This window comes from Gopherus flavomarginatus, chromosome 1 (assembly GCF_025201925.1).
Source record: "Gopherus flavomarginatus isolate rGopFla2 chromosome 1, rGopFla2.mat.asm, whole genome shotgun sequence".
In the NCBI taxonomy this organism is placed as follows: Eukaryota; Metazoa; Chordata; order Testudines; family Testudinidae; genus Gopherus; species Gopherus flavomarginatus.
This window is the reverse complement of record NC_066617.1, coordinates 86,704,805-86,719,431: the sequence shown is the minus strand read 5'-3', so window position 1 is coordinate 86,719,431 and position 14,627 is coordinate 86,704,805. Positions and strand designations below refer to the sequence as shown.

General features: G+C 38.7%; 1 protein-coding gene across 4 annotated transcripts in view; it reads left to right on the top strand.

Annotated features, from left to right (window-relative positions):
* The window catches only part of EEA1 (early endosome antigen 1), a 154,247-nt gene that overhangs the window by 81,300 nt on the left and 58,320 nt on the right, over window positions 1-14,627 (top strand). For all 4 annotated transcript variants that reach the window (XM_050934256.1, XM_050934246.1, XM_050934273.1 and 1 more), the window contains 7 exons: window positions 6,057-6,206; window positions 7,642-7,761; window positions 8,041-8,244; window positions 10,535-10,735; window positions 11,703-11,816; window positions 13,417-13,572; window positions 14,302-14,441. In XM_050934256.1, coding sequence (XP_050790213.1) covers window positions 6,057-6,206; window positions 7,642-7,761; window positions 8,041-8,244; window positions 10,535-10,735; window positions 11,703-11,816; window positions 13,417-13,572; window positions 14,302-14,441 — 1,085 coding nt within the window. The remainder of the gene's footprint in view (window positions 1-6,056; window positions 6,207-7,641; window positions 7,762-8,040; window positions 8,245-10,534; window positions 10,736-11,702; window positions 11,817-13,416; window positions 13,573-14,301; window positions 14,442-14,627) is intronic.

Here is a 14,627-nt window from a genome sequence, read left to right as displayed (position 1 = left end):
CATAGAAAGAGAGACTTGTCTTAGTCTTTCCAGTTTCTTCTCTAATCGCTTTGTACAATTCCCATATATTTCATATTGTTGTTCACTTAGCAGTCTTAGTTCATAGTTGTGAATATTGGAAATAGGTTTATAGCTATCTTTTTAATTCCCTTTTACCTGTGATTGGAGTTTATCATTGCAAGGGTGTAGTCTACTAGGGTGTCTACGCTGCAATTAACTGCCTGCAGCTGGCCCATGCCAGCTGACTCGGGCTCACAGGTCTCGGGCTAAAGGGCTGTTTAATTGTGGTGTAGATGTTTGGGCTCAGGGAGCAGGCTGAGATCTGGGACCCTACCACCTCGTGGGGTCCTAGAGCCGGAGCTCCAGCCTAAGCCCAAACGTCTACACTGCAATTAAACTGATATCAGTTAAGATTCAAAGTCACAGAATACTTTTTTTGTGTGTGTGAGATTTTACCTCAGAGGAAGCTGAGGTTGTTGGTGTGTTGAAGGCTTTAATATCCTGTCTGGTCCAAAAGTCAGCAGTGTTTCTTTTAATTTTAAAATGAAATTTAAAAAATGAGAAATAGTATTTTAAATATTGTATTTTTGAAAGATATCTTTATGTGTATGCAATGTAATTATTTTAATATATGAAATATAGCACACATAGTTCATTAGGATTAATCATTTGTTCGGGGCTGAAAGAACATTTGTGGATGATCTGTTTACGGCAGTGGTGGGCAACCTGTGGGCTGCAGGGTAATCTGATTGCAGCCCATCAGGGTAATCTGATTGCTGGCTGCGAGACATTCTGCTGACGTTGACCATCCACAGGCATGGCCCCCCGCAGCTCCCAGTGGCTGCAGTTCGCCATTCCCCACCGCATCCCGCAGCTCTCATTGGCTGAGAACGGTGAACTGCAGCCACTGAGAGCTGCAAGGGGCTGTGCCTGTGGACGGTCAACATCAGCAAAATGTTTCGCGTCCCGCAATCAGATTAACCTGTTGGGCTCCAGGTTGCCCACCACTGGTTTATAGCCACAGTTCGATTGTTCCTAACGTGTTATTACATGATACTGTTCATGATTACATAATGAATTGCCATTTGCTGAATGGCTAAACGTGGTTTACATGGTAACCCACCTCACTCATTAGTGGAGAAAGCCCATGTGCCCTCTTATCAACATTGTCTCAAACAGTTGTCGGCCCAGATCCTGGAAAGTTCCATGTGCTTCTACAAGGTACAGGGCACCCTCAACTGCCATTCTAGCCAGCAGTTGGAGACCTCAGAACATTACAGGGTTATCCCTTAGTCTTCAGCAGGAAATGCTCATTACTTAAAACAGCAAGTCAATGAGTGATGTTAACACTTCTGATACAGTAGTTTTAAAAAGTACAGTTTCTCTATTTTGTTCGCATTTCGCTTGATGATGACTGAAAAGGGACTCTGACAGTGTAGCTGATGGTTTCACTTGTTTATGGAGAACACAAAATTGTGCATTGTAGAGAATATAAAAATATAACTTGGCCTGGCCCTGATGTTGTAATGATTTGAGTGGACCCGTGTGCTTGCGTGCAGCTCATTGCAGGATCAGGACTTAATTTTTTATGTGATGTGGTGAGCAAGAGTAACAAACAGTTGAGAGATGGGGGAGAAAAGAAAAGGATTTCAGTAAAAAGATGATCCAGTTTCTCAGTTTTTGATATCTGGATTGGTTAAGTGTGTGTCTTAACAATGTACTTTTTTGAGGTGACATGACAGAAGTGGGTTTCACTGACTTGTTTGAAAGAGGAGAGGCTGATGTTTTGGTTAGGCAAACAGGGATTAGACTAATGTTCCACAAAATGCGGTTTTGCATGAGGAAGGCTCTGAGACAGTAGTTGAGTGGTGGAGTGGTGGGATGCAGGGGGAGAGTAGAAAAGGAAAATATAACTCTCTCTTTTCCTTAGAAGTGATAGCTGCTAATAAATTTTGTTTTTATCATGCAACTTTGAACATGATAGCCTACTGATTGGTTGTACCTTTTTAACTGCAGAGATATTTTTTCTTTATAAGTAAGATCAGTAATAACTATATTCTGCTCGCTGTGGTAATGTCTTTGGTATTACAGCCCTATTAGCTTAAAGTTCATCACATGTCCACACTGCGCCACACCATTCCCCACAGAAGTCAATGGTTTAAGAGCTTTTGGCCATATACTCTGCCTCTTGCTTCTATAGACTAATTTTTTGTGATATTAAAGCAGAAAATAGGTATTGTGCTTAGCAGGATCTTACAGGGAAAAATAAAATGCATTTTGATCACATTTTATATTAAAGGGACCTTTATAAAGGTTAATGGTGTTTTTTAAATAAATGATTAATCAATTTATATAGCTTGTTAGAATCCAATAGGTCAATAAGTGGCATATAACCATGGCTTGTAACCAGCTATAGCCCCTTCTTCTAACATAGAATCATAGAACTGGAAGGGACCTTGAGAGGTCATCTAGTCCAGTTCCGAGGACTCGTGGCAGGACCAAGAATTATCTAGAACATTCCTGACAGGTGTTTGTCTAATCTACTCTTAAAAATCTCGAAGGAAGGAGATTCTACAACCTCCCTAGGCAATGTATTCCAGTGCTTAACCATCCTGACAGGAAGTTTTTTCTAATGTCCAACCTAAACCTCCCTTGCTGCAATTTAAGTTCATTGCTTCTTGTCCTATCCTCTGAGATTAAGAAAAACAATTCTTCTCCCTCCTCCTTGTAACAACTTTTATGTACTTGAAAACTGTTACCATGTCCCCTCTCAGTCTTCTCTTTTCCAGACTAAATAAACCCAACTTTTTCAATCTTCCCTCATAGGTCATGTTTTCTAGACCTTTAATCATTTTTGTTGCTCTTCTCTGGACTCTCTTCAATTTGTCCATACCCTTCTTGAAATGTGGCACCCAGAACTGGACACACTACTCCAGTTGAGGCCTAATCAGCATGGAGTAGAGTGGAAAAATTACTTTTCGTGTCTTGCTTACAACACTCTGCTAATACATCACAGAATGATGTTCACGATTTTTATAACAGCATTACAATGTCGACTCATATTTAGCTTGTGGTCCACTATGACCCCCCAGATTCCTTTCTGCAGTACTCCTTCCTAGGCAGTCATTTCCCATTTTGTATGTATGCAACTGATTGTTCCTTCCTAAATGGAGTACTTTGCATTTGTCCTTATTGGATTTCATCTTATTTACTTCAGACCATTTCTCCAGATCATTTTGAATTTTAATCCTAACCTCCAAAGGACTTGCAACCCCTCCCAGCTTGATTTCTTCTGCAGACTTTATAAGTGTACTCTCTATGCCATTATCTAACTCATTGATGAAGATATTGAACAGAACCGGACCCAGAACTGATCCCTGTGGGACCCCACTCGTTATGTCCTTCCAGCATGACGGTGAACCATTGATAACTACTTTCTGGGAATGGTTTTCCAACCATTTTGCACCCACCTTATAGTAGCCCCATCTAGGTTGCATTTCTCTAGTTTGTTTATGAGAAGATAATCTGAAACAGTATCAAAAGCTTTACTAAAGTCAAGATATACCTCGTCTACTGCTTCCCCGCTATCCACAAGGCTTGTTACCCTGTCAAAAAAGCTATCAGGTTGGTTTGACACTTTTTTTTTTTTTTGACTCTCACTTATCACCGTATTATCTTCTAGATGTTTGCAAGTTGATTGCTTAATTATTTGCTCCATTATCTTTCCGGGTACAGAAGTTAGGTTGACTGGTCTGTAATTCCTTGGGCTGTCCTTATTTCTCTTTTTATAGATTTATAACCATCTACAACACATGCTGCTCATGTCTCCAACAGGCTTATAAAACCTACTAAATATTTATTGAATATACATTGTTTATAAACTAAATATACATTGTTTATAAATGTGTGTTACAGAAAGGGTGACCTTCATTTCTGTAAAATGTTGTTATACTTCTGTGGATTTTTTTTTTCTGGAGCTTTCTTCCTACCTTTGGTGTTTTTCTCCCAGCATCAGGGTACAAATGACATCAATATGCTCAACTCTTGTACATATTTTTTAGAAGGAAATTACATTAATAATTTACTACAACTTCTTGCCTCCAATCACACACACAGATTACTACTGTTACTATGTCACAGCTACTAATAGTCCATCAACTACAGGTGGAATGATTTACAGTGGTTAATAGTGTGGACTTATAAAGGTAAATAACTTAGCTTCAGATATTTTTATCCACTGATGTAAGTGCTCCAGTTAGGTGAAAGTAATTTTTCTACTCTAAGGTCTGACCCATTCAATGTTTTGCATTGAAATACATCTGTCTTACTCTGTAGTTACCTGTTGCTCCTGAATCCACAAAATGGAAGCTCACATGCATATGTTGGTTGGGATTCAGTAGTGTGTAGGAGTGGGCAGGAGGTAACTAATAGCCTAAAATAACAGTTAGAGGTTTTAGAGGGAAGAAAAATTTGTTTGAATGGATGCCTGTTTATAGCAAATAAATGTAAAGAAAGCCCTCAGCTCATTTAGCTGATGAGAGAGTCATAGAATCATAGAACATCAGGAAGTCATCTTGTCCAACACCCTGTTCAAAGTAGGACCAATCCCCAATTAAACATCCCAGCCAGGGCTTTGTCAAGCCTGACCTTAAAAACCTCTAAGGAAGGAGATTTCATCGCTTCCCTAGGTAACTCATTCCAATGCTTCACCACTCTCCTAGTGAAAAAGTTTTTCCTAATATCCAACTTAAACCTCCCCCACTGCAACTTGAGACTATTACTCCTTGTTCTGTCATCTGGTACCACTGACAACAGCCTAGATCCATCCTCTTTGGAACCCCCTTTCAGGTAGTTGAAAGCAGCTATCAAATCCCCCCCACCCATTCTTCTTTTCTGCAGACTTAAACAATCCCAGTTCCCTCAGCCTCTCCTCAGAAGTCATGTGCGCCAGCCCTCTAATCATTTTTGTTGCCCTCTGCTGGACTCTTTCCAATTTTTTCCACATCCTTCTTGTAATGTGGGGCTCAAAACTGGACACAGTACTCCAGATGAGGCCTCACCAATGTTGAATAGAGGGGAATGATCACATCCCTCGATCTGCTGGCAATGTCCCTACTTATGTAGGCCAAAATGTCATTAGCCTTCTTGGCAAGCAAGGCACACAGTTGACTCATATCCAGCTTTTCGTCTACTGTAACCTCTAGGTGCTTTTCTGCAGAACTACTGCCTAGCCATTCGGTCCCTAGTCTGTAACAATGAATGGGATTCTTCTGTCCAAAGTGCAGGACTCTGCACTTGTCCTTGTTGAACCTCATCAGATTCAGTGGCCCAGTCCTCTAATTTGTCTAGGTTCTTGCTTTGTACTCTCTGGGGAAGTTTCCTATGCATCAGCCAATCCAAGAGAGTGGGTTATAAGTCCTATGGAAGGAGCTGGGAGTAAGCTACAAAAGGGCATGTGACCACAGAACACTCCTAAAGATCTAGCACATCTTGTAGAGAGAGTCAATACATCAGCCTCCCTTGTAGTGGAGGAATGCCAGGGGCTCTTGGTGAGCTGAAAACACAGTCCCACTCGCCCAGATAATGCAGAACACTATGGTATTGGAACCAGTGTAGCCAGGAAAAACTTAGAGAATGGGCCATTGGAGAGCATGGGGATGCTGATTTACTCTGAGCTCTGTGTAAGATGTTGATTCAGCCATTGCTATTTTACATGATAAATATTTTATGCATTTGGTGGAGGATGGAATTTAATCCTGGCTTTTCTCTGTGTAAGGTCACATAGCTCTTACAGAGGGGCTTCTATAAAGGGGCGAGGCTGCTTCTTCGTCGACTCACTTCCCACCTTCAGAACATACCACCCCTTTTGAGCCTATGCTCCTGCATGTGCATTTGGCTGGGTTGATTTCGCTCAGGTTTATGAGAATAATTCTCAAGATGTTTTAGTCATACCATTCTTGTATGATTAAAATCATGATGAAAATTACTATATTATGTGGATAATGAGTCTGAAGTGCAGTGTAGTGGCTGGAAAACAGACTAGTATTTTCTTCCAGTTGCACAGTAAACTTCTGGAGACAGAACGCCAGCTAGGGGAAGCACATGGTCGACTGAAAGAACAGAGACAAGTCTCTAGTGAAAAACTGATGGACAAGGAACAGCAGGTGGCTGATCTACAGTTAAAACTTTCTCGTGCTGAAGAGCAGGTAGGAGTGATACACATGATCAGATTTCACCTATGTTGTAGTGATGTTTTGTGTATTCTACTTGCAACATCCTTCTCATGTTGGTGTTTACAGAGTTAGTGCCCAGCCGACTGCTTTGACCAAGTTTGTTAAAACTTAATTGCATTTTTTAAAAATCCTCATTAAAAAAAATCTTCTGTTTTTTCTTTTGGCAAAATAGTCTATAGTACAGTTACTTTCTTGTTTTTAGAAGGCTAAGAATTATTTCCTTGCCTCGAGCCTAAATGTGCGAGGTGCTTTACAGATAAATAAAGGATATAGCCCCAGCACTTGAGGACTTTGAGGCTAAGGGTCTGAGCATGCAAAAAGATTCCCAATGCACAGAAACTTATGCCATGCATAGCAGAGTTTTGTGTATGCATATCTTTTTAGGGGATCAGGGTCCAATTGAAGAAGTAATAGACATAATATGATTATAGTGAATAATGTCTAGGGGGGAATTGGTGTCAGAAAACAGTAATTTTACTACTTTATTAATAGGTCAAGTTTTTTTGCAATAGGGCAGTACCTTAGTAACAAATATTTGCTGTTGATCTGTTTATATTAGCTATATGCAGACGTGCCAAATATCTAAGAGTGGTACATTTTCAAAGTTTTACACTGCAGTTTAGCAGACACCTCCACTCTTAGACTTTAATGAGAGTCATACAGCTAACACTGTGTGCAATGCTTTGCATGTTGGCTGCAGAAAAACTGTTAAGGTAAATAGAACATAAGGGCAGGTGTATACTTAAAATGCTGTATAAGCACAACTGCATTGATGCAGCTGCGCTGTTGCAGCGCTTTAATGAAGATGCTCTATGCTGATGGGAAAGAGCTGTCCCTTCAGTGTAGTTAATCCACCTCCCTTAGAGGTAGTAGCTAAGCTGACGGAAGAAGGTCTCCCACCGACACAGCGCTGTCTACACCGGGGATTAGGTCTGTATAACTACGTCTCTCAGGGGTGTGGATTTTTCAGACCTCTGAGCGATGTAGTTATACCAGTGCATGTCTGTAGAGTGGACCAGCCCGAAGTTGGTACTAAAACTGCTAATGATAATTAGCACTTAGAATACTTTATGAATATAAATTACTTCAACTCTACCTTATCCATAGGAAAAAAGACTAAATCTCCTTTAACAGTTTGGTGTTAAGATGTAAAATAATGCATGTCTGATACTTCAGATAAATTTTTGTTATTTAGAATTTGCCTACTGTCAGTGTTGAGAAGTACTTCAGTGCTGTGTTCGTTCTTTGCTATAGAACTGGTATGACAAATTACTACTTTTACACCTGTTTGAAATGTTAAACTGCTCAGTGTACAGTCTTTCAGTATTAGAGTAAATGATAAATGTTATTGAACTACTGAATTGTGCTTGTCAGTTTTCAGTCAACAGTCCGTGACTGTTTTTTTAAGCTAAAGGAAAAAGCAGCAAATTGCACTGAATTACAGCATCAGTTAGATAAAGCAAAACAGCAGCATCAGGAGCAACAAACTCTTCAGCAAAGCACTACAGCAAAACTCCGAGAAGCCCAGGTAAAAAAAAAACAACAAAAAAACCCCAACCCACACATTCTTTTCAAACTAGTGTATTGCAGCAGTTAATATTGCTGGTGCATTGCAACATGTAAACAAGCTGCATGATTTCCTAATGTAAAACATTTTCTTTTTTTAATTAAACAACAATAAAGGAATTTATAATTTCAAAATAGAATATGTAGTAAGTATTTGTGAAATTTGATATCTAACATTTCATGCATCAGGAATAACTTTTAAGGTTCCTATACTTAAAGAAACTATTTAATTCATTTTTAGAATGATTTGGAACAAGTACTGCGTCAGATAGGAGATAAGGACCAAAAAATTCAAAACCTTGAGGCCTTGCTACAAAAGAGTAAAGAGAACATCACCCTGTTAGAAAAAGAAAGAGAGGACTTGTATGCGAAAATTCAAGCAGGGGAAGGAGAAACTGCAGTTCTGAACCAGCTGCAAGAGAAAAATCATACTTTGCAAGAGCAGGTAAGAAATGCAAAAGCCTCCAATACTGTTAAGAAAGTTTGTGTAAGAAGAATCTCCTTTGTTTCTATCTCCCAATCTGCAGCTTCAGCCTCCACTGTACTTCACTCTTTCTTGGATACTGTATTTCTTTAGTATCTCTTTATAAAATTCACAAGATTTCTGTGACATTTCCCTCCCCGCCACCTCTTCTTGTTCTGATACTAATACATTTTGGTGCTTCACATCCAGGTGCACAAGTTGTGCACTTGTCTATGGAGGATGGTGTTATACAGACAATCAAAATGATTTATTATTATTTTTTCTTACCTCTATGGAAATCTAATCGATAACATATTTGAACAAGAAAACACATAACATACACTGAATATGATTTAATGAAAAGATCTTTGAAGTTGGAATTTACAATCACAGTATACCATCTGAAAGGTACATTATTAGATTTTTTAAGGTATTTTAAAAGTAATTTTAGCTGCATAATCTTTTAAAATATGTGTATGTATATACACACATATTTTTAAAAAGCTATGCTGGAATTAGTACTACTTGTGCATACAATTTTTACTTCATATTTTTGCAAAAAGTAACATGATTGTATATTAGTGACTCTTTTTTGTACTTACAGGAATTTTTTTAGTATACTGTTTCAAATACCAGTATGGTAATATTGTTGCACACTTACAAAGGTTATTAGAACACCGTGTTCTCCTTTTGCAGCATATGTGCAACACGTTACTAGTAATTAGAGCTGAATGTGAGTTCTGTTGCATATAGTCCATAGTGTATACTACTGGTACAAATAAGATAGAAATGTACTAGTTTCCAATACCAGCTGTTACTGTTTGTAACCGAAGGAACACCTGTGTCTTTTATGAGCTACTTGAAAAATATTTTGGTAGCAAACACATGTCAATTTTTTGTAAGTAATTAATGGATGTTTTTTGCCATACTTGCTATAAACTTATAATAAAACATACACAATATATAGAATACTAATATGAATTAAATGGAGTTCAGTTCATGTTTATTGCAGACACAGAGCTTTGAAACTGGCAAAAATTAAATTGATAGGGATATATTATTTTCTAGATAGCCACATGTAACACACATTAGTGTTAATGGTAATGTGGAAATACTCTTATCCTGAAGAGTTTATAATCCAAGGTACTGATCATATGAACATTTATACATGTTAGTGGGACTACTCATGTTGCGTAAAGCATGAGCAGAAGTGTTTGCAGGGTCAGGCCTTAAGAAGACAGGTGAAACGTGAAAGGTGGAGGGAGAGGGATTACAATCAAATGTATATAATTTTCTGTTGGACTTACTTGTAAATTCTTGGCAATTACATTCTATATTCAAGGAGCAAGTGCTGTGTGTTGCATTTTTCATACTGTTATGAGATGGGAGAAACCTTGTGTCAAGCTAAAGCCTCATTCAAATTGATGAGTGAACATGCAAAATAAATCCCAATAGTATCTGCCTAGAATCTAGCACCATGTGGCAGAGGGTTTTACTGGGTATTATGACCAGGAGTGTGTGGGAGGAAGTAAGGGTGAGAGCACACAGAAATAGAGAGCAGACGAGAACAGAGAGAAGGAGAGGCAAGGAGCCTGTGACCATGAAAAAAGCTAGAGAGCTTTTGGATTGGTGTTGGCTGTAAGCTTAGAAACTGCTCCTTTTGTTCTTGGCTCCCTCTGTATTCAGAGGCCCATTATTTTGTACGTTCCTTCCAATAAACAGGACCGCAGCAAATAAAATACCATCAAATTCTACTTCCAGCTGGAACATCCCCTGGGCCCCAAACTATGACTGTCCACTCAGGTGGAAAAGAGGCAGTAATACATAACCAAAGGGTTGAATCCAGGCCTTCAATGCAAAGCTTAACTCAGCCTAACTATGGAACCACAACTGGTGCTTCCATGATGTGTTTATATTATTTTTCTTATAAGTAAAGCAAGAGTCAACCATCCTCATCTGTCTCTCAACCTAGCCAACGCTAACTGGGCACACACAAAAGGATATACACTCACTGTGTTATATTAGAGTGATCATGCTTGCTGGCTTTGAATTCTTGTCAAAATAGTTATGCTTTTAAAAGTTGGGGTCACTCATGTATTGCACACAAAAATTAAATGCATTGTTGTTGTCCAGAAAGAGAAACTTTGTAGAATCAATAAGTGGTGAAGTTGATCAGTATTGGGGCTTCATAACCAAGACAACATGTTTTGAATTTTAGAGTGTTTTTAATTTTGCCTTTGGACTTTTAATTGGCAGCTTATTTATTTTATAGGTAACTCAGCTAACAGAAAAGCTGAAGAATCAGTCGGAGAGCCATAAACAAGCCCAAGAGAATTTGCACGAGCAGGTGCAAGAGCAGAAGGCACATCTGAGAGCTGCTCAGGACCGTGTGCTCTCCCTAGAAACAAGCATTGGTGAACTAAATAGTCAGCTAAATGAAAGCAAAGAGAAAGTATCCCAGCTTGATTTACAGGTAATTTACCTTTCTACTATATCCTAATGAAAAAAAATCCATCTGCACTTCATCATGGAAAAAGGTGACCTTTGTTGAATATACAAGGCTAGTAGGCTAAGTTTCTACTAAAGTTTGCTTCTTCTGTGAGCAACAAATGACCAAATGAAGTGCAATAAGCAAGATATAATCCAGCAAGATATCAGTGGTTCTAAGATACAAGGATTGCAACCAAAAAACAAACAAACGCACCAAAAAGAACACAACCACCACCAAGGAATCAGTGAAGGAGAAGTTATGTCTCCTTAAAAGACTCAGACTTGCTGTGTGCATTAAGGCTAAGAAGCTTGTCTGAAAACTGTTTTAGTGATTCTACAGTCCACATGTCAGGGTGATTTCCGTTGACTAAAAGGAGAGCTGGATTGGACCCAATAACTCAGTGTATGTCTACACTAATCGTGGATTGATGCTGCGGCGATTGATCCACCGGGGGTCAATGTAGTGGGTCTAATGAAGACCCGCTAAATCGACCGTAGATCGCTCTCCCATCAACTCCGGTATTCCACCAGAATGAGAAGCATAAGGTAAGTTGACAGGAGTATTTCTCCCATCAACCCAGTGCAGCGTAGACACTGCAATAAGTCAACCGAAGCTACGTCGACTCCAGCTATGTTATTCTTGTAGCTGGAGTTGCATAACTTAGGTGGACTTAACCCTAGAGATCTGCTTCAGAGAAGAACAATTATTCGTAACTTTATTTTATTTTGTTCCATTCTGTCTTCAGCTGTCTAAACTTTGTTGATAACTTGTGTTTTAGCTATGATTTCTGTGTCCAACATTTCATCACGTCAGAATTACTAAGAATTAGCAATAAATAGCTAGTATTAAATTGCTTGTTAGTAGGAAGAAAATATGAGTTAAAAGCAGCTGCAATCAAGAATTCTTTTTGATCTTCACATTACAAACATTGTAACGCTCTTCTTTTCAGATAAAAGCAAAGACTGAATTACTGCTTTCAGCAGAAGCATCAAAAGCTGCACAAAGAGCAGATCTTCAAAATCATTTGGACACAGCCCAGAATGCACTGCAAGATAAACAACAGGTAGGAGAAATTAATTCTACTAGATCATCTAAGATAACCTTCATACAAAACCAAAAGGACAATTTGGTTTGGGAAAAAAAAAATCAAAGTCCTTATGGATTTACATTTGCGTTGGAGACATTATTCAGAGTATTTGAATATGTGATATATTTTGTCCTGTTTGCTATAAGCAAGGCCCTGTGTATTGTAATGCAGTGGTCTCCAACCTTTCTCGTCTGGCTGGCTCCAGATGACGAGCCATGGAGGACCGTGGCAGTGGACGAGCATCCGCTGAAATTCCGCCGACAAGTGGCAATGTCAATAGGCGTCGCCACCAAAATGCCGCCAACAAGCTGCATCATCCAGAGGTGCTGCCGCCAGAAATCGGCGGCATTTCGGCAGTGACATCTCTGGATGACGCAGCTTGGCGGCATTTCGGCGGATGCTCGTCCGCCGGCCAGTACGCGGGTGCACTTAGACTCCCCAGCAGGCGTTGGAGACGTAATGTGTAATGTGTGGAATTGACTGTGAAATCCACCTCTGCTGCAGAAATGTACTTTAGAATCTAGGCTTCCATATTATAATAGAATTGTTTCTAACCTGTGTGATTATGAAGAGAGACTTTACAAAGTATACTGAGTGTAAAACAAAGCAGTGTTGTTTTTCTGGAGTCTGCAGATTCAAGATAAAAAAGCAGACTTCAGCTAAATGAACAAACATACTTTTACTCCAGAATAAGTGTGTGTACACACACACACACACTCTCTCTCTCTCTCTCAAACAAAGAAGGGATGAATTAAAACCAATTTAGTTACTTGGTGAAAGTCTGTGTGCACTCCATCCCTAAATTAGCACGTCTCATTGGGGTGCCAGTATTGAAAACAAATGATAACAATTAACTATCAACCTGGTTAATTGTTTTGCTGCTGATTATTTCAGTAGAAACATCCACACTTTCAAACCACTTCCAAAACTAACACTGGCTCCCATGCCTTCTCGGGTGGGGAATTGATTATCAACATACATAGCACAAGTCCTTCTGTAGTGATTTTCAATTTCAATTTAATTAATTAAAAACCTCCCATATTTTATTTTAAATGAAGCTGCTGATTATTTTATCAGTCTCTTTTATTAGTGTGTTGCATAAGTTAGGTCTAGCTCACCATAAAACACGTGGGTCTTTTGACTATCAGCATTGTGTGTTCCATTTCTGATAGAAAATAATGTTGTTCCATGTTGAACCAATAGTTTCCAAACTATAATCCGTAAGCCATTGGTGTATGTGCAGAGTTGACTGGTCACATGGTATTGAATGTCCTTGTTCCTGCTAAATTTAATTGACTGCTACAAATAGGTTAATATTATGTTCCCATGCATGCAATAGCAAAAAATTGAAAAAATGTTTGCTCATGAAAAAGTTCTACCTTAAAAGCAATTTGAAAAGAATAAGCTATTGCATATGCTGTTTTTCTCCAGTATAACATGTACATTTTTAAAAATTTCATATGAACATTTTAGACAAGTAAATATTTAGGCATATGTTTAGAGAACTCTTTAATAATTTAAAAAACACTCATCCTTTGATAAAAGTAACCATTTTCAATTATATTTTACTTCATAGGAGTTAAATAAGGTCAACACTCAGTTAGATCAGGTTATGGCTACGCTGCATGACAAGCAAGAATATTGTACACAGCTGGAAGCCAATCTTAAAGAGTATAAAGAGAAACGTCTTTATTTAGAACAGAAAACGGAGGAGCTAGAGGGACAGCTTAAGGTTTGTATTCGGAAATGAAGAACCTGAGTTTATAAAATTAGCTTTCACCATGTAAAGCAACAAAATTGTTTCATAATGCGTGGTAACAGCAGTGTGGAAATTGGAGGAGGAGGATGGCCAGCCACCTAAAAAGTGGTGTTGATAGTATTCTCTTTTCCCAGTGTTTCCTTTTTCAGCTGATGAATGAGAAAGTGGGGTCATGCCATAACTGCCTGCACTGCCCCAGCCTCCTTTCCCTCCAGTTGGAACCCTGAATATAATTCATGGAGAATATTAAGAGATGAGACATAGACCACTTCCTAAATTCAGAGTTCTCATATTTGTGGTTATATAAACTTCAAGTAACTTTATTCAAGTGCATAAGTGTTTGCAGGATCAGACCCTAATGTGTACACATCTTCAGTGTATTACATTTGAGGCAGGAGGCAAAAAGCTAGAATACAGTAACGTGGGAAGTGTATACAATTGCACAGAGGTGGAGTATGTTCCATTTATAAATTATTGGGTTATTTTTAGATTACAGTATTTTAAGCATCTTACAGATATTTGACTACATTAAAATATAGAAATACGTTTAATTTTAAATGTATGTGAAGACAAGGGGTGAGATCTTTACCCCTGCTGTAGCCCCTTTATACCTGGAGTCTGGAAGCATTTATGAACAACTGAGCGAATTTTCACTCTGGTGGTTGTGTAATGGTAACTGTAGCTTTTTCTTTTCTTTTACAGAAACTTGATGCTGACATTCTTGAGGTTAAAGCAAGCAAAGAACAAGCTCTTCAGGAGCTACAACAGCAACGGCAGCAGTGTACAGATCTAGGCCTCAGAACAACAGAACTGACTAAACAGCTTGAAGCAGAAAGAGAAGTGTATGCTAACACTGTTGAATGCATTACTTTTCAGACCTAGAGACCTAGATTCAAATTTGAATTGTTCTATAAGAACAAAAAAATGCATGTTTATACTCTTAGACTAGAATTGAAATTATTATTCACCTTCACGATCACCAGGCCTCACCTAAAACACTAGAGTAACCCCGCACCTCAGTTCTGCAT